General features: G+C 37.5%; 4 protein-coding genes and 1 pseudogene across 8 annotated transcripts; all 5 read left to right on the plus strand.

The window, feature by feature from the left end:
* Positions 1–138: 138 nt before the first annotated feature.
* On the plus strand, positions 139–1,226 carry LOC104714446 (uncharacterized). The gene has a single exon (XM_010431810.2). The coding sequence runs from the start codon at positions 276–278 to the stop codon at positions 1,035–1,037; it is 762 nt and encodes a 253-aa protein (XP_010430112.1). The 5' UTR covers positions 139–275; the 3' UTR covers positions 1,038–1,226.
* A 2,071-nt stretch (positions 1,227–3,297) lies between these two features.
* On the plus strand, positions 3,298–6,083 carry LOC104714451 (disease resistance protein UNI). Its single transcript, XM_010431815.3, is given in 3 exon segments — positions 3,298–4,341; positions 4,344–5,905; positions 6,012–6,083. Coding segments are annotated over 3 exon segments (2,499 nt in total). The 5' UTR covers positions 3,298–3,410; the 3' UTR covers positions 6,018–6,083.
* An 834-nt stretch (positions 6,084–6,917) lies between these two features.
* Positions 6,918–12,657, plus strand: LOC104714450 (disease resistance protein UNI). 4 transcript variants are annotated; one of them, XM_087463801.1, is made up of 5 exons: positions 6,966–7,034; positions 7,121–7,312; positions 7,593–7,638; positions 7,726–8,004; positions 8,604–12,657. In XM_087463801.1, the coding sequence occupies exon 5, from the start codon at positions 9,842–9,844 to the stop codon at positions 12,431–12,433; it is 2,592 nt and encodes an 863-aa protein (XP_087319927.1). In that variant the 5' UTR covers positions 6,966–7,034; positions 7,121–7,312; positions 7,593–7,638; positions 7,726–8,004; positions 8,604–9,841; the 3' UTR covers positions 12,434–12,657. The 4 variants fall into 4 exon arrangements, with proteins under 4 accessions (XP_087319926.1, XP_087319927.1, XP_087319924.1 ...); XM_087463800.1 differs by having other exon boundaries at positions 6,918–7,312; XM_087463798.1 differs by lacking the exon at positions 6,966–7,034 and having other exon boundaries at positions 7,074–7,312; positions 8,520–12,657.
* LOC147939474 (putative disease resistance protein At1g61190) lies at positions 8,579–9,559 on the plus strand. The gene has a single exon (XM_087465958.1). The coding sequence runs from the start codon at positions 8,579–8,581 to the stop codon at positions 9,557–9,559; it is 981 nt and encodes a 326-aa protein (XP_087322084.1).
* A 1,236-nt stretch (positions 12,658–13,893) lies between the features above and the next one.
* LOC104714448 (putative disease resistance protein At1g61310 pseudogene) lies at positions 13,894–16,369 on the plus strand (annotated as a pseudogene). The gene has a single exon (XR_015565076.1). The product of XR_015565076.1 is annotated as a putative disease resistance protein At1g61310 pseudogene (transcript).
* The last annotated feature ends 184 nt before the right edge of the window (positions 16,370–16,553 follow it).

Below are 16,553 nucleotides of genomic sequence, written 5' to 3' on the forward strand. Positions count from 1 at the left end.
AGAAAATTGAAATTTGCATGGAGGGTTTAAGTTTATTAACAAACACAATTACTATTCGAAATCATTATAAATTAAAGCCACTTTTAAAGGGTAGTTGTATTATTATCTTTTTACCCATTATTATCAACTGTCCCAAAATTATTAACAATAAATACTCTCACTTCATCACAATCATCATCTGCTGTCACCACACAACACAACAACACAACCAAAAGAGTTACTACTACTCTCTCTAATCTCCGATCAAACCACGTCGTCTCTTCTCTTTATCACTAATGGGTAATTGCTGCGTCAGCTCCAGCACCACCGATGAGGAAAACGAGAATGTTGCCGACAAGAACACGACCATTGTCGAAGAAGAGACAGTAGTCAAAGAAGTCTTGTCTGAGACAACTTTGTTAACTCCTTCCTCTAGTTTCCACGCTTCGACGATCAAAGATCCGGTGAAGACCAAGATCCGAGAAGATGATGAGAATAAAAAACCCGGGTTCTTGAAAACTGGTTCAGACCCGGTTATGATCCGACCCGGTTCGATTGATCATGAAGAAGGCTCGGAGGTTTCGGAGATTTGTAGCTTGAGTTTGAGTGAGAGTGTGTCTTCGACGGTTGTGACGAATGGTTACGATGAGGAGGACGTGATGATGAAACAGAGGAAGTCTCAGAGATCTCCGGCGAAGACTCGGACCCGGGTCACGGGTAATAATAATTACCCGACCCGGAGAACGGATCAGTCTCCTCGTAAGAGAAACAACGGTACGTGTAATGGAGCGAGATACGGGTCGGGTGTAAGAGACCCGGGCGAGAGATCCGGAAGAAGGTCGAGATCGCCGGCGACGAATAGATCGGTGATGGATCCGAATCAGAATAGTCGGGTGGGTGGGGCGAGGACTAGGAAGAACAATCAGTCTCCGGGTCGGGTTAGGCAAGATCCGAATAAAAACGGGTTGGATCAAGAGCAGCATCAGAATTACGGTTATACCACTGAGGAATTGTTAGAGAACCCGCTTGTTTCGTTAGAGTGTTTCATATTTCTCTGAAAAAAGAATATTCCGGGGAATAATTTATTCTTATTTTGACGTTTGGATTTGTAAAATTCGTAAAAGCTAAATTACGTTACCTCTGTAATTCTTCATTTGTGTCATTGTGTGTTCTACTTTTTTTTTCTGCTGATAAAAAAATTGTAATTTCGGTTGAATGATGAATATGGTTATATGTTTTTTGTTCTATTTTTTATTTTCGTTATATCCTTAGGGTATGAGAGTTTTTAAGATGTTAGTAATGTTTGTTATAAATCTTTAATGGATATATAACCGTTGCTATTGAGTAAGATTTTTTTGTTTTTCTTTGCTTAAATTCGAATAATTTATCCTCTCAAACGGTATCATTTAAATGATTAGTAAACGTTATAAAGTTTCCTCATTTTATTTAAGATCGTCATTTTAGGTCACCAGCAGTGAAAGTGGAATACTTTTTTCTGTCGCACGAAAATGGAATCACTTTAACGATCGCATTGGAATTTCAAAGCTTTTCTTTTCTTTTTTTTTGTCTCAAGAGAAAATTATAAATAGATTCAAAAGGTTCTTGCTTTTCCTAATGCATAAGAACGTTGCTTCTTTTATAGTATAACTTTTCTCTAATTTTACAACTCCTTTTTAATTTTTTTATACAGCATGATTTTGATCTAAAAGGTTGTTGCCGCATTTGTGCTTGAACCAATTCGAAATAATATCTTGCAAGTGAACTGTATAGCTCAACATGTGAAATTTATGTTCTTACTAAAACAATATGACGGTAAATAAATGTTATTTACACTTTTGTCATAGATATTTTTTCAAGAAATAGACAAGATTGTAAATAACATTCATCAGTCGGAAACCGAGTGGTCTGAAATTAGAATAGTCAAAGTCTTTCGTATGCGGTCTGAAAACCAACGACGCCAATGATAATAACATTAAGAGGATCCAGCTCAAGAAGTTTTGATTTTGCTAAACCATGAATATATTGTACTAAAATTCTCTAATGTCGTCGTCAATCCCCTAAACCTTAGCCTAGCTAGTCTGATTATACTAAAATTGTAATATAATAATGTGGTGGCTTTCAAGTTAAAACAAGAAATCCCTCTAACAATTCAACCAGACTTAAGACTCAATTCGTTAACTTCTGTCAAACATTTCTCTTCACGTTCTCCTCCTATTGCTTCCCTCTGTGGACTGGAATTAAAGTCTAGGTTCAAAAAAAAAAAAAAAAAAGTTTGCATCAAAGATTCACCACAACCCTTCGCAAAATCCCTGAAAACAAAAATCTTATAAGACCTGCAATTTCAACAACAATATTTTAAATCTTTTGTAATTGAACCAGTTATTTCTCGGTTTAAATGAATTGAACCGATCTCAACTCAATTTCCATTATATAAAAAAAAATCATAAACCATAGTTTATACTTAAACCGGCTCATAGATCAAACCACCAAATTTACCAAATTAGAGAGAATTCAGAACCCCTAAAATTCACCCAACACAACACTCAATCCCATGTATGAGAGAGCAATTGAAGAACTCAAACCCATCAAGAGTGGAGCTCAGAAAGGAAACATGAATCCACCATGTGAAAATAACAAACAGAAGACCTCTAAATCCCACCAAGTAGCTCAATCAGAGTCTTTTTTCAGAAAGAGATGAGCCACAATTACATGCAAAATGGTATTATTAGATCATTTTCATACAAATGAGCCTTTTAAATGTTTTTGCCATATCGTTTTGATGATACCAAAAACTAATTTACTCCCCGCTGCAATTTGTAACAAATGAGCCTGTAAATGTTTTTTCCACAAAAGAAGCCTTTGGTTTTATTTTGTTTTGGGGTGATATAGTCCAGTTTTGTTGGAAGGCAGGTGTAGCAGAGTAGAGTACTTTTTTTTTTTTTTTTTTTGGTGAGAATGTAAGTAGAGTTCTAGCAATATGGAGATTTCTTCTAGTCTCCTCTTGGAACTTAATTTGCAGTCTACAAGACTCATTCCCCTCCAATGTTTGTAAGATCTTCTTCCTCTGTTTAAGATATATAATAGATTTTTTCGTTTCTTACTCATATTCATTTGAAAAATCAGATTTTAGTGTATTCATATCCTTTACGCTTGTATTGAAAGCATTAAAATTTCTCTCTTTGCTTTTTTTAAATTAGTACAACTATTTCTTTTTGACACAGTATGTGAACTCAAAATAATGGGTTCCACTTTTTACTGTATGCTAAAATGGAAGCCAGTTGTCATTCTGAGTAATGAAAATCTCATAGCCACCCGTATTTGGAGCAAAATGTTATCTCCAAGTTTATTTTCACTTAAAAAACACTTCTTCACCTTTCAGCCTTAGCCCTCTTTCTTGCTTACTAAAAATATTTGTCTTTCTTCTGATCACCATGGGCAATTGTGTGTCTTTCCAACTTTCTGTTGATGGTCAAATGCTTAACACTATCTCTACATTCTTATGTGGCGAAGGTTATATTCGAAACCTCAATAAAAACCTCGAATCTCTGCAGAAGGAAATGGAAGATCTCAGAGCAAGTAAAGTTGTGGTGCAGAATAAGGTAATGAGAGAGGAAGAGACACGACATCAACAAAGGCGTGAAGATGTCCAGGTATGGCTTGACCGTGTCAGTAGCATTGATATAGAGTGTAAAGATGTGCTTAGTATTAGCCCCGTTGAGCTTCAAAAGTTGTGTCTCTGCGGTTTTTGTTCAAAATCTGTGTGTTCAAGCTACAAATATGGGAAACGGGTATTCTTGTTACTGGAAGATGTTAAGAACCTCAGATCTGAGGGTAAATTTGACGAGGTTGCTCAGCCGCCTCCAAGATCTGAAGTTGAGGAGAGGCCTACTCAGCCTACGGTTGGTCAGGAAGAAATGCTCGAGAAGGCATGGAACCGCCTTATGGAAGATGGAGTCGGAATCATGGGTCTGCACGGTATGGGTGGTGTAGGCAAAACTACCCTTTTCAAGAAAATACACAATAAGTTCACTGAAATAGCTGGTACGTTTGACGTTGTGATCTGGATTGTGGTGTCTCAAGGCGCAAAGATTTCAAAGCTTCAAGAAGATATTGCAGATAAACTACACCTTTGTAGCGACGAGTGGAAGAACAAAAATGAAAGTGATAAGGCCGCTGATATACACAGAGTTTTAAAGGGAAAGAGATATGTTTTAATGCTAGATGACATATGGGAGAAAGTGGATTTACAAGCCCTCGGAGTTCCATTTCCAACCAGAGAAAATAAATGCAAAGTAGTATTCACCACACGTTCCAAAGAAGTATGTGGGCGGATGGGGGATCATGAACCAATGGAAATCAAATGTTTGAACCAGGGGAAGCATGGGAATTGTTCAAAAACAAGCTTGGAGACTACACATTAAGAGGAGATCCCAGAATTGTCGAGCTAGCTGAAAAAATAGCTGAAGAATGCCGTGGTCTGCCACTGGCGCTCAGTATCATTGGCGAGACAATGGCATCTCAAACTATGGTACAAGAATGGGAGTATGCACTTCATGTTTTGACTACATCCGCTGCAGAGTTTGATGACATGGAAAATAAAATTCTTCCAATTCTCAAGTACAGCTACGATAGCTTGGTGGATGAAAATATCAAGTCATGTTTCCTATATTGTGCTCTGTTTCCAGAAGATTATGAGATAAATAAAGAAAAGTTGATAGACTACTGGATATGCGAAGGATTCATCGGAGACTATCATGGTATAAAAATAACAAGGAATAAGGGTTATACGATGCTCGGTACCCTTATCCGTGCAAACTTGTTGACGGAGGTTGGTACAAGATTTGTTGGGATGCATGACGTGGTTCGTGAAATGGCTCTATGGATTGCATCCGATTTTGGGAAACAGAAAGAGAATTTTGTTGTGCGAGCAGGAGTCGGGTTACGTGAAGTACCAGAAGTCAAGGATTGGGGAGCTGTGAAAAGGATGTCATTAATGAAGAATGATATTAAAGAGATACCATTCAGGTCCAAGTGTTCTGAACTTACAACTCTGTTCCTCCAGCGTAATATACATCTGAAGAATCTCTCAGGTGAATTTATTCAGTCTATGGAAAAGCTTGTTGTTTTGGATCTTTCAGGCAATGGAAACATTATTAAACTTCCAGAGCAGATATCAAAGCTGGCCTCCTTGCAGTATCTTGACTTGTCACTTACAAGTATAGAGCAACTGCCGGTTTGTCTCCAAGAGTTGAAAAAGCTAAATCATCTGGATTTGACTAATACATGGGAACTTTGCAGTGTCAGTGGGATATCAAAGTTGTTGAATCTAAGAGTTTTGAAACTACGAGGTTCTAAAGTTCATGGAGATGTAAGCTTAGTGAAGGAGCTGCAGCTATTGGAGCACAGTAGTCATGTCGTGGAGATTTATACAGATATAAAATGCAGAGAAAGCGAGACAGACTCGTCTCACTTAAGCAATCCGAAAATTCCATGCTTTACCAACATCTCGGAACTGATTATAAGTAACTGCCATAGCATTAAGGATTTGACTTGGCTATTGTTTGCTCCAAATCTTGCCTATCTAGCGATTTCATATTCAAGAGGAGTGGAAGAAATTATAAATAAAGAGAAAGCAACGGATCTTACAGGTATTACTATTACCCCATTTCTGAAGCTAGAACGCTTAGAGTTGTTTATATTACCGAAGCTGGAGAGTATCTACTGGAGTTCTCTCCCCTTTCCGGTTTTGAATGGCATAGCTATAAGAGACTGTCCAAAGCTGAGAAAGCTTCCCTTAAATGCTACAAGTGCCCCACGACTTGAGCGATTTAAAATAATTACGGATCCGGAGGATCCAGAACATGGAAATGACATTGAATGGGAGGACGAAGATACAAAAAATCGTTTCTTGCCTTCAATCCGTCGGGTAATCATTACTCGTCATTCTCTTCTGCTAGAGTGACAATATTTTCCCTATTTCTTTCATCGTTTGCTCATTGTTTCATTTTATTTTTCTTCTCTTGCCGCCGAAGGTCTGAAAACCACATTACTCAGGATTGGGATTCCTCACTTTCTGAAATCAGAATCCACGCTCTTCTTCTTCTTCTTCTTCTTCCTATTAGTACTTTCTCTTTTCTTGTGGTGTGTGTGTTTTGCATTTGGATTGTATAATTGATTTTTTGCTTTGCATTTTGGATTATATTTGTGGAGTGTGTTGTGGACCTGTGGGTTGTTCACTTGGATTACGGTTTTCATTTTCCAATTGTTTTCAGACTATATTTTTTTACACAATCAACTTACAATTTATGCTATTAGGTAAAATCCAAGCTTCAATCTGTTGGTTTCTCTTTCATCTTGCAGTGTGTTCGATTGAGTGATAATAATACTAACAGATGAAAAAGTTTTGATATTGCTAAATGCATGAAGATCTTGTACTCAGATTCTCTCTAATGTCAATCCCCTAAAGGCTTCCTCTGTCTTTTTTTTTATCTTAAACAGTTCAACTAGATTTAAGACTCGGTTCGTTTTCTTCGATATTCCTCAAGTCATCAAATCGATGATTTGAAAATGTATCTCCTTGGTCTCGGTTCGGATAAGTCTCTAGGAATCTCTATGAGCAGTCTCACGAAACCATTCAAGACCCAGTTTAAGCTCTCTCAACGTTCAAAACGATAGAAAAGGTTATTAATATAAATAGAATCTTACCGTAAATCAACCCTTTGCAAAATCCTTGACAACAGAAACGTTTACTATTTTCTTGTACAAAAATCTTAAACACCTGCAAATTTCAACAACTCTATTTGAATGATTTGTAATTGAACCAGTTATTTCTCGGTTTAAATTAATTGAACACTTGCGACTTTTATTCCGGTTCTGGTTTTGTTTCTTCTTCAGCTTGGTTTTTATTCTTATGCATTATGACTGAAAATTTGGCATGTGTTAAGTGGATTTTTATAAGGTTGCTAAATTTTTTTTTTTTTTAAATTACTAACACTAACACATGTGGGGTGGTGTATTGAACTCTTTCAAACCATTAGACCACCGTTCTTAAAAAAGTTGTTGTATAGATTAAAACAGATTAATTTTTATCAAATGAGCTTAAGTTTTGTTATCAAAGCTTATTTTAGTTTTTTTTTTATAGGATCGAGGGTCTGTCAAGCTGTGATTGGCTGAGGGGAAAAAATAATTGTTTTGTGTTTGGTTCCCCGTAACTTTCTCTTTCGTCTATCTCTCGTCTCTCACAGTACTATGAACGGCGAAAGGACTGGACTGGAGAATCTCTCTGTTTGGTTCAATAATGCTTAAATTGTAGAGAATTTCTCTGTTTTTCTTGGTAAGAATTTCTCTGATTTCAATTGTAGAGATTCATGTATTAGGGTTAATTGATGTGAAGAAATTAGGGTTGAACAAATTGAAATTGAGATGTTAGGAAAATTAGGGTTGCTATGATGTTAGAAGTTTGGGAATTTGAAATCGATCATTGGTAAGCAAAATAGTGTTTAGAATCTAAAAATCGTGTGAAACAAAACCTTTTTCCATACCAACAAGAGATTTGTTTGATATAATAATAACGTAAGCTTTTTTTTTCTTGTTTCTTCTTTTATCTCCGACAGAGCTGAACATGTAATTGGGACTGGATCCTTTGGTGTTGTCTTTCAGGTAAAATAAAAATTAAACAGACTTAACTCATCAAGACATTTTAAAATGTGATCTGATTGATATGTTCATTACGTGTTTTAATGTTAGGCTAAGTACTTAGAGACAGAAGAAAAAGTAGCAATCAAGAAAGTGTTACAGGACAAGAGATACACAAAAAAAGAGAACTTCAGATCATGCGAATGCTCGAACACCTTAATGTCGTTGAGCTCAAGCATGCTTTCTTCTCTACCACTGAGAAAGACGAGGTTTATTTTAACCTTGTTCTTTGAGTATGTACCCGACGAGACTATATACCCCGCTTCGAGATCTTACACCAAGATGAATCATCATATGTCTTTGATTTATACTCAGCTCTATACCTATCAGGTAACACTTCTCCAACATCCATTACTCTGAAAATTAGTTATTAATAAAATCCGATTAAAGTTAGTTCACCTTCTTAAGATAGTATATTAATTTATTGTGGAAATTTGAAATTATTAAAATAACAAGTGACTATAATAATCCAAAGGAAGTGTTTAAACATTGAGCTTTGTTTTTCTTTAAACATAGTTGCATCTAATGAAAATGATTATGATCATCCCAACTGGGCGATAAGTCATTGACCTTTGTATTTATATTTTTAAAACATACATAACAATCCAAACTAGGCGGTTAATCATTGAAATTTGTATTTATATTTTAAAACATAGTTGCATATATCTAAAATGATTCACTCTTACAATAATCCAAACCATTGACCTTTGTATTTTTATAAAGATAGTTGCATCTAAACTAAAACGTCCTTTGGAACAATCAGAAATTACAACGCAAAGTGGTCTGAAATATTCTCTCCTCCTTCGTTATTTGTGAAATGATTTTCTCCTAAAACACTTCTTCAGCTTTTCATCAGCTTTAGTTTCGTTGTTGCTTGGTTGAAATATTACCTCTTTCTCTCAACATGGGGAATTTTGTGTGCATCGAAGTTTCTGGTGATCAAACGGTGGATCGTATCATTAGATGCTTAGGTGGTAAAGGTTATATTCGAAACCTCAAGAAGAATCTCAAGGCTCTGGAGAGGGGAATGGAAGATCTCAGAGCTAGTCAAGATGTGGTAAAGAATAAGGTAGCGATAGAGGAGACCCGGCATCAACAAAGGCGTGAAGAAGTCCAGGTTTGGCTCAACCGTGTCAATAGCATTGATATACGGTCTGAAAGTCTGCTTAGTACTAGTCCCGTTCAGATTAAGAAGTTGTGTCTCTGTGGTTTATGTTCAAAAAATGTATGTTCGAGCTACAGTAATGGGAAAAGGGTATTCTTGTTGTTGGAAGAGGTTAAGAAACTAAAATCAGAGGGTAATTTTGAAGTGGTTGCTGAGCCGACTCTGAGATCTGAAGTTGAGGAGATGCCTACTCAGCCTACAATTGGTCAGGAAGAAATGCTCGAGAAGGCATGGAACCGCCTTAGGGAAGATGGAGTCGGAATTATGGGTTTGCACGGTATGTGTGGTGTAGGCAAAACTACCCTTTTCAAGAAAATACACAATAAGTTCACTGAAATAGCTGGTACGTTTGACGTTGTGATCTGCATCGTGGTGTCTCAAGGCGCAAAGATTACAAAGCTTCAAGAAGATATTGCTCAAAAGCTACATCTTTGTAGCGACGAGTGGAAGAACAAAAATACAAGTGATAAGGCTGCTGATATACACAAAGTTTTAAAAAGGAAGAGATTTGTTTTGATGCTAGATGACATATGGGAAAAAGTGGATTTAGATGCCATCGGAGTTCCTGATCCAACCAGAGAAAATGGATGCAAAGTAGCATTCACCACTCGTTCTAGAGAAGTATGTGGGCGGATGGGGGATCATGAAGCAATGGAAATCAAATGTTTGAAACCAGGGGAAGCATGGGAATTGTTCAAAAACAAGCTTGGAGACAATTAATTTTTTTTACTCTCTAGTCTATACTAAAATGACATACAGTTGTCGTTTTTGAAAAGTCATTGGATGTCAATATTATTGCCAGAATCTAATTTATTCGTGTGGGCTCTAGCTGACCAAAAAATATTAAGAATAATCAATGTCCTCCACGTGGAAACGTTAACTCTTTCAACCAATTCGTATTAATGGAGCAAGCTGTTATCTCCAATATTTTTCAGCTGAAACACTTCTTGATGAGCTTCAGCTTTTAGCTTCGTTGTTTGCTCACTGAAAATTTCTCTCACCATGGGGAATATTGTGTCTTGCCAATGTTCTGGTGATGCAGTGTTGGATCGTATCATTAGATCGTTATGTGATAAAGGTTATATTCGAACCCTCAAGGAGAATCTCAGGGCTCTAGAGAGGGAAATGGAAGATCTCAGAGCAATAAAAGATGAGGTGCAGAACAAAGTAGCGAGAGAGGAGACACGCCATAAACAAAAGCGTAAAGCTGTCCAGGTATGGCTTACCCGTGTTGAGAGCATCGACACAGAATTTAATAATGTGCTTAGTGCTAGTCCCGTTCAGCTTCAAAAGTTGTTTTTCTGTGGTTTATGTTCAAAAAATGTATGTGCGAGCTACAATTATGGGAAAACCGTATTCTTGTTGCTGGAAGAGGTTAGGAAACTCAACTCGGAGGGTAATTTTGAAGAGGTTGTTGAGCCTACTCCGAGAGCTGTAGTAGAGGAGATGCCTACTCAGCCTACGATTGGTCAAGATAGAATGCTGGAGAAGGCATGGAAACGCCTTATGGAAGACCAAGTCGGAATCATGGGTCTGCACGGTATGGGTGGTGTTGGCAAAACTACCCTTTTCAAGAAAATATACAATAAGTTTGCTGAAATAGCTGGTAGGTTTGACGTAGTGATTTGGCTCGTGGTGTCTCAAGGCGCAACGATTTCAAAGCTTCAAGAAGGCATTGCAACAAACCTACACCTTTGTAACGACGAGTGGAAGAAAAAAGATGAAAGTGATAAGGCCGCTGATATATACGACTATTTAAAGAGGAAGAGATTTGTTTTGATGCTGGATGATATATGGGAGGATGTGGTTTTAGATGCCATTGGTGTTCCCTTTCCCACAGAAGAGAATAAATGCAAAGTAGCATTCACCACTCGTTCTCAGGAAGTATGTGGGCGGATGGGGGATCATGACGCAATGGAAATCAAATGTTTGGAACGAGATGAAGCATGGGAATTGTTTAAAAGCAAAGTCGGAGACAATACATTAAGTAGAGATCCAGGCATTGTCAAGCTAGCACGAAGGGTTGCTGATAAGTGTCGTGGTCTGCCACTAGCGCTTAAGGTCATTGGTAAGGCAATGTCATCTAAAACTACAGTACGAGAATGGGAGCATGCAATCGATGTTTTGACAAGATCCGCTGCAGAGTTTTCTTCTGAAATGGAAAATGAAATTCTTTCAATTCTGAAGTTCAGCTATGATAGCTTGGGGGATGAACAAATTCAGTCTTGTTTCTTGTATTGTGCTCTGTTTCCAGAAGATGACAGCGTAGGGGTAGAGACGTTGATACACTACTGGATATGCGAGGGATTCCTGGGGGAATACCAAGTTATAAAAGAAGTGTATAATAAGGGTTATGCTATGCTTCGTACCCTTATCCGTGCAAATTTGCTGACAGAGAGTGGCACAGATTTTGTTCGGATGCATGACGTGGTTCGGGAAATGGCTCTGTGGATTGCATCCGATTTTGGGAAACAAAAAGAGAATTTTGTTGTGCAAGCAAACGTCGGATTAGTTGAAATACCAAAAGTCAAGGATTGGGGAGCTGTGAGAAGGATGTCATTAATGAAGAATAAGATTAAAGAGATAACATGCAGTCCCAAGTGTTGTCAACTTACAACTCTGTTACTCCAGTATAATAATTTGAAGAATCTCTCAGGCGAATTCCTTCAGTCTATGAAAAAGCTAGTTGTTTTGGATTTGTCGAATAATTACTTCTTGAGTGAACTTCCAGAGCAGATATCAGAGCTGGTCTCCTTGCGGTATCTTGATTTGTCGGAGACAAGTATAGAGCAACTGCCGGTTGGTCTCCAAGAGTTGGAAAAGGAAACTTATAATCTTTGCAGTATCAGTGGGATATCAAAGTTGTCGAGTTTAAGAATTTTGAAACTACTAGGTTCTAAAGTTCATGGAGATGTAAGCTTAGTGAAGGAGCTGAAGCTCTTGGAGCATCTACAAGTTTTAGCCATAACAATATCTACGGAAACGGCTTTGGAGCTTATATCAGATGATCAAAGGTTGGCGAACTGCATCACTCATCTGGAAATTTTGGATTTCAAGAAGCCATTCAGTATATCATTGCTAGTGAGTATGTACAATCTACGTTTTCTCTGGGTGGAAAGTAGTCATGTTTCAGATATGAAGTGCAAAGAAAGGACTTGCTTTACCAACCTCTCCATCGTGTATATAACTAGCTGCTATAGCATGAAGGATCTGACTTGGCTACTGTTTGCTCCAAATCTTTCATACCTAGCAATTGAACATTCAGATGAAGTGGAAGAAATAATAAACAAAGAGAAAGCAACCGATCTTACAGATGTTGCACCATTTCTGAAACTAGAACACTTATTTTTGGAAAATTTGCCGAAGCTCGAGAGTATCTACCGGAGTCCTCTCCCCTTTCCCTGTTTGAAGCACATAGGTGCAATAGGCTGTCCGAAGCTGAGGAAGCTTCCCTTAAATGCCACAAGTGTCCCACGACTTGAGGAATTTGGAATAAAGGTAAATGATACAGATTATTATTTTGAATGGGAGGACGAAGCTACTGAAGATCGTTTCGTACCTACAATCCATACGGATCCTTATTATGAGATATGACCCTTCTGCAAAATTGGATCACATTATGGAATATGTTGTGCCTCTCAATTTCACATTTGTCTCTAACTTCGTTTCTTTTTTTTCTTCCATCTCCTATTATTTGCGTTCTCTTTTCATTTGGATTGTATTGCTTTTTCTTTACATTCTCTCATCTTTCTGGATTGTAAAAAGGGATCTTCACAGTATGTGTGAATTTTACTGTTAGATTTATGATTTTCGATTCATTTTTCTTGAGCTTCGCTGGAGTCAAAATAGTCGAACCGGTTCTTTTACGGGTTAATATGATGTGAACCAGCCTCCATCATAAATAAATCCCTTTGGATTTGGTTTGGTCTACGTTCCAAGTTAAGCAAAACCAGATTTTATTAACAGACTAAACCGGCTTAGAGAATTCAACTTCATCCAAATCCCATCATCTTCTTCATCAAATAAGCCATGAAATTTCCCAAATTAGAGAGAGAACTCAAACCAATTGAACAACATAATATCCTAAAAACCCAGCAAACGTGCTAAAAAAAGAAACATGAATCCATGTGTAAAATCACCAAAAGAAAAATGTCTAAATCCAAGTTTCTCGATAGAGTCTTCTTCAGAAAGAGATGCAAAAATGGTTACATAGATCATTGTCATACAATTCATCACTCGTGTGTGACTCTCAATATGGTTTTGATGATTCCAAAACTGCGTGATTTATGTGTTATTTACCTAACTCTGACTGATTTGTTTGTCTTTTCTGCTTAATATGGTTCTGAATATTTTAGCAATATGCAGATTTCTACAAGACTCTTCCTTTTCTTGCTTCTAAATAATCAGCAGCCCCTCCAGAGTTTGTAAGATCTTCTTCATTTCTAGATATAATACATTTTTTCTTCTCTTACTTATATTTCTTCAATTGACAATGAGCATTAGTGTGTTCTCATACCCTTTACACTTGAATTGAAATTTCTCTCTTTATCGTTTTCATTGATGCATCTATTTCATTTGACACAGTAGGACATTCTGTTCTTTTGACATTCATACCACTTTTTTTTCTGACTTTTCATCATTATTTATAGCTTTTATGTAACTGCCTAATTAAATTGTCTCTGCCCTTTATTGAGTATGTTTTAAAGATGAGATATTTAACCCACAAATCTGCATTTTAAGAACTCCAACCCAGATTTGTTCTTAATTAGTATCATGATATATATGTATATCCTCAAACCCAGCATAGTTATTAATTTTGCAGTCCAAGGTGTGAACTCAACATCTCTTGTCATTATTGCAGTCCATGGTGTGAACTCAACATCTCTTCTCATTATTGCAGTCCCTCCCAGGTCAGGCTCCCACAGTCAGTATAATAATATTTTAGTTTTGGTCTTCCCAAAAGACTTTTAATGGTTCCATTTTTTACTACTGTACGCTAAAATGGAAGCGAGTTGTCATAACCACCCGTATTTGGAGCAAAATGTTATCTCCAATAGTTTCACTTAAAACAAACACTTCTTCACCCTCTTTCTTGCTTACTAAATATTTTTATCTCTCTTGTGATCACCACCATGGGGAATTGTGTGTCTTTCCAACTTTCTGTTGATGGTCAAATGCTTAACCGTATCTCTACATTCTTATGTGGTGAAGGTTATATTCGAACCCTCAAGGAGAATCTCAGGGCTCTAGAGAGGGAAATGGAAGATCTCAAAGCTATTCAACATGTGGTGAAGAACAGGGTAGCTAGAGAGGAGGTGACACGACATCGACAAAGGCTTGAAACTGTTCAGGTATGGCTTACTCGTTTCGAAAAGATTGATATAAATTGCAATAAACTTCTTAGTACTAGTTCCGTTCAGCTTCAGAAGTTGTGTCTCTGTGGTTTATGTTCAAAAAATGTATGTTCGAGCTACAATTATGGGAGAAGGGTATTCTTGTTGTTGGAAGAGGTTTAAGAAACTCAAATCAGAGGGTAATTTTGAAGTGGTTGCTGAGCCGACTCTGAGATCTGAAGTTGAGGAGATGCCTACTCAGCCTACAATTGGTCATGAAATAATGCTTGAAAAGGCATGGAACCGTCTTATGGAAGATGGACTAGGCTTCATGGGTTTGCATGGCATGGGTGGTGTGGGCAAAACAACACTCTTCAAAAAAATCCACAATAAGTTCGCTGAAATAACTGGTAGGTTTGACGTTGTGATATGGGTCGTGGTGTCTCAAGGTGGAAAGAATTCAAAGCTTCAAGAAGATATTGCTAAAAAGCTACACCTTTGGGACGTGGTGTGGAATAAGAAAGATGAAAGTGATAAGGCCACTTCTATACACAGAGTGTTGAAGGGGAAGAGGTTTGTTTTGATGCTAGACGATATATGGGAGAAAGTGGATTTAGAAGCCATCGGAGTACCGTTTCCGACTAGAGAAAATGGATGCAAAGTAGCATTCACCACCCGTTCTTTGGATGTATGTGGACGGATGGGAGATCATGAAGCGATGCAAGTCGACTGTTTGGAACCAGAGGAAGCATGGGAACTGTTTAAGAACAAGGTCGGAGAAACCAATTTAAGAAGAGATCCTATTTTTGTTGAGCTTGCAAGAAAGGTTGCTGAAAAATGTCGTGGTCTGCCACTAGCGCTCAATGTCATTGGTGAGACAATGGCGTCTAAAACTATGGTACAAGAATGGGAGGATGCAATTGATGTTTTGACTAGATCTGCTGCAGAGTTTTCTGACATGGAAAATAAAATTCTTCCAATTCTTAAATACAGCTACGATAGCTTGGTGGATGAAAATATCAAGTCGTGTTTCCTGTATTGTGCTCTGTTTCCAGAAGATTTTAACATACAAAAAGAAGAGGTAATAAACTATTGGATATGTGAGGGGTTCATTAGAAAAGACCAAGTTATAAAAATTGCGGTGAATAACAGAATAAGGGTTATGCGATACTTGGCACTCTTATACGTGCAAATTTATTAACAGAGATTGGTTCAAGAAGGGTTGTGATGCATGATGTGGTTCGTGAAATGGCTCTATGGATTGCATCATACTTTGGGAAACAGAAAGAGTCTTTTATTGTGCAAGCAAGAGTTGGATTAGTTGAAATACCAAAAGTCAAGGATTGGGGAGCTGTGAGAAGGATGTCATTAATGAATAATAATATTGAAGAGATAACTTGCAGTTCAGAGTGTTGTGAACTTACAACTCTGTTCCTTCAAGAGAATCAGTTGAAGAATCTATCAGGTGAATTCATACGGTCTATGCAAAAGCTACTTGTTTTGGATCTATCAGGTAATGAAAACTTGAGTGAACTTCCAGAGCAGATATCAGAGATGGTGTCATTGCAGTATCTTGACTTGTCATTTACAAGTATAGAGAAACTGCCTGTTGGGTTCCTGGAGTTAAAAAAGCTAGTTCACCTGAATTTAGCTTCTACAGAGAGACTTGGTAGTATTAATGGGATATGGAAGTTGTCTAGTTTAAAGATTTTGAAACTACGAAATTCCAAAGCTCATATCGATGTAAGCTTAGTGAAGGAGTTGCAACTCCTGGAGCATCTACAAGTTCTAACCATAACGATAACGGGGTCAATGAAGTTGGCTTGGGAGCTAATAATAGGCGATGAAAGGTTGGCAAAGTGCATGAACTTGACTGCAGTTAGATAAACTTGGTGAGTATGAAGAATCTTAGTGAGCTCTGGGTGGGAAAGCAGTCATGTCTCAGAGATTGATACAAATATGAAGTTGCAGAGAATGCGAGATGGACAAGTCCATCCATGCATTACCAACCTCTCCGGAGTGAGTATATATGTAAGTAGAGACACTAGTCTTTCATGTATACACTGTTATTAGACCATAAGACACTAGTCTTTTTCTCTTGTCTTGCTGAGCTTCTTTCATGTATACACTGTTATTAGACCGATATGATCCATTTACGTTATGATACAAATTGGATTATTATATTTATTTGGGGAAATCAGGCATATATGTATGAAGGACAAAGGAAACAAAACAAGAAATCAGAAAGAAAGATTCGTTATCTTCACTCACTATCCCTTGAGTCATCAATTTCTTCATTATGCTTGCCTTGAGCCTTGTCCTGGAGATATCGTCTGGGAATCACTGTGACTCTACGGGTCTACGAACCAGCACGAAACAGT

The sequence above is a fragment of the Camelina sativa genome, chromosome 9 (assembly GCF_030686135.1).
Source record: "Camelina sativa cultivar CO46 ecotype springtype chromosome 9, ASM3068613v1".
NCBI classification, from domain to species: Eukaryota; Viridiplantae; Streptophyta; class Magnoliopsida; order Brassicales; family Brassicaceae; genus Camelina; species Camelina sativa.

What these genes read in the sequence shown, in the direction of transcription:
- LOC104714446 (XM_010431810.2), top strand. Translation starts at nt 276, where the DNA reads ATGGGTAATTGCTGCGTCAGCTCCAGCACCACCGATGAGGAAAACGAG.
- LOC147939474 (XM_087465958.1), top strand. Translation starts at nt 8,579, where the DNA reads ATGGGGAATTTTGTGTGCATCGAAGTTTCTGGTGATCAAACGGTGGAT.
- LOC104714450 (XM_087463800.1), top strand. Translation starts at nt 9,842, where the DNA reads ATGGGGAATATTGTGTCTTGCCAATGTTCTGGTGATGCAGTGTTGGAT.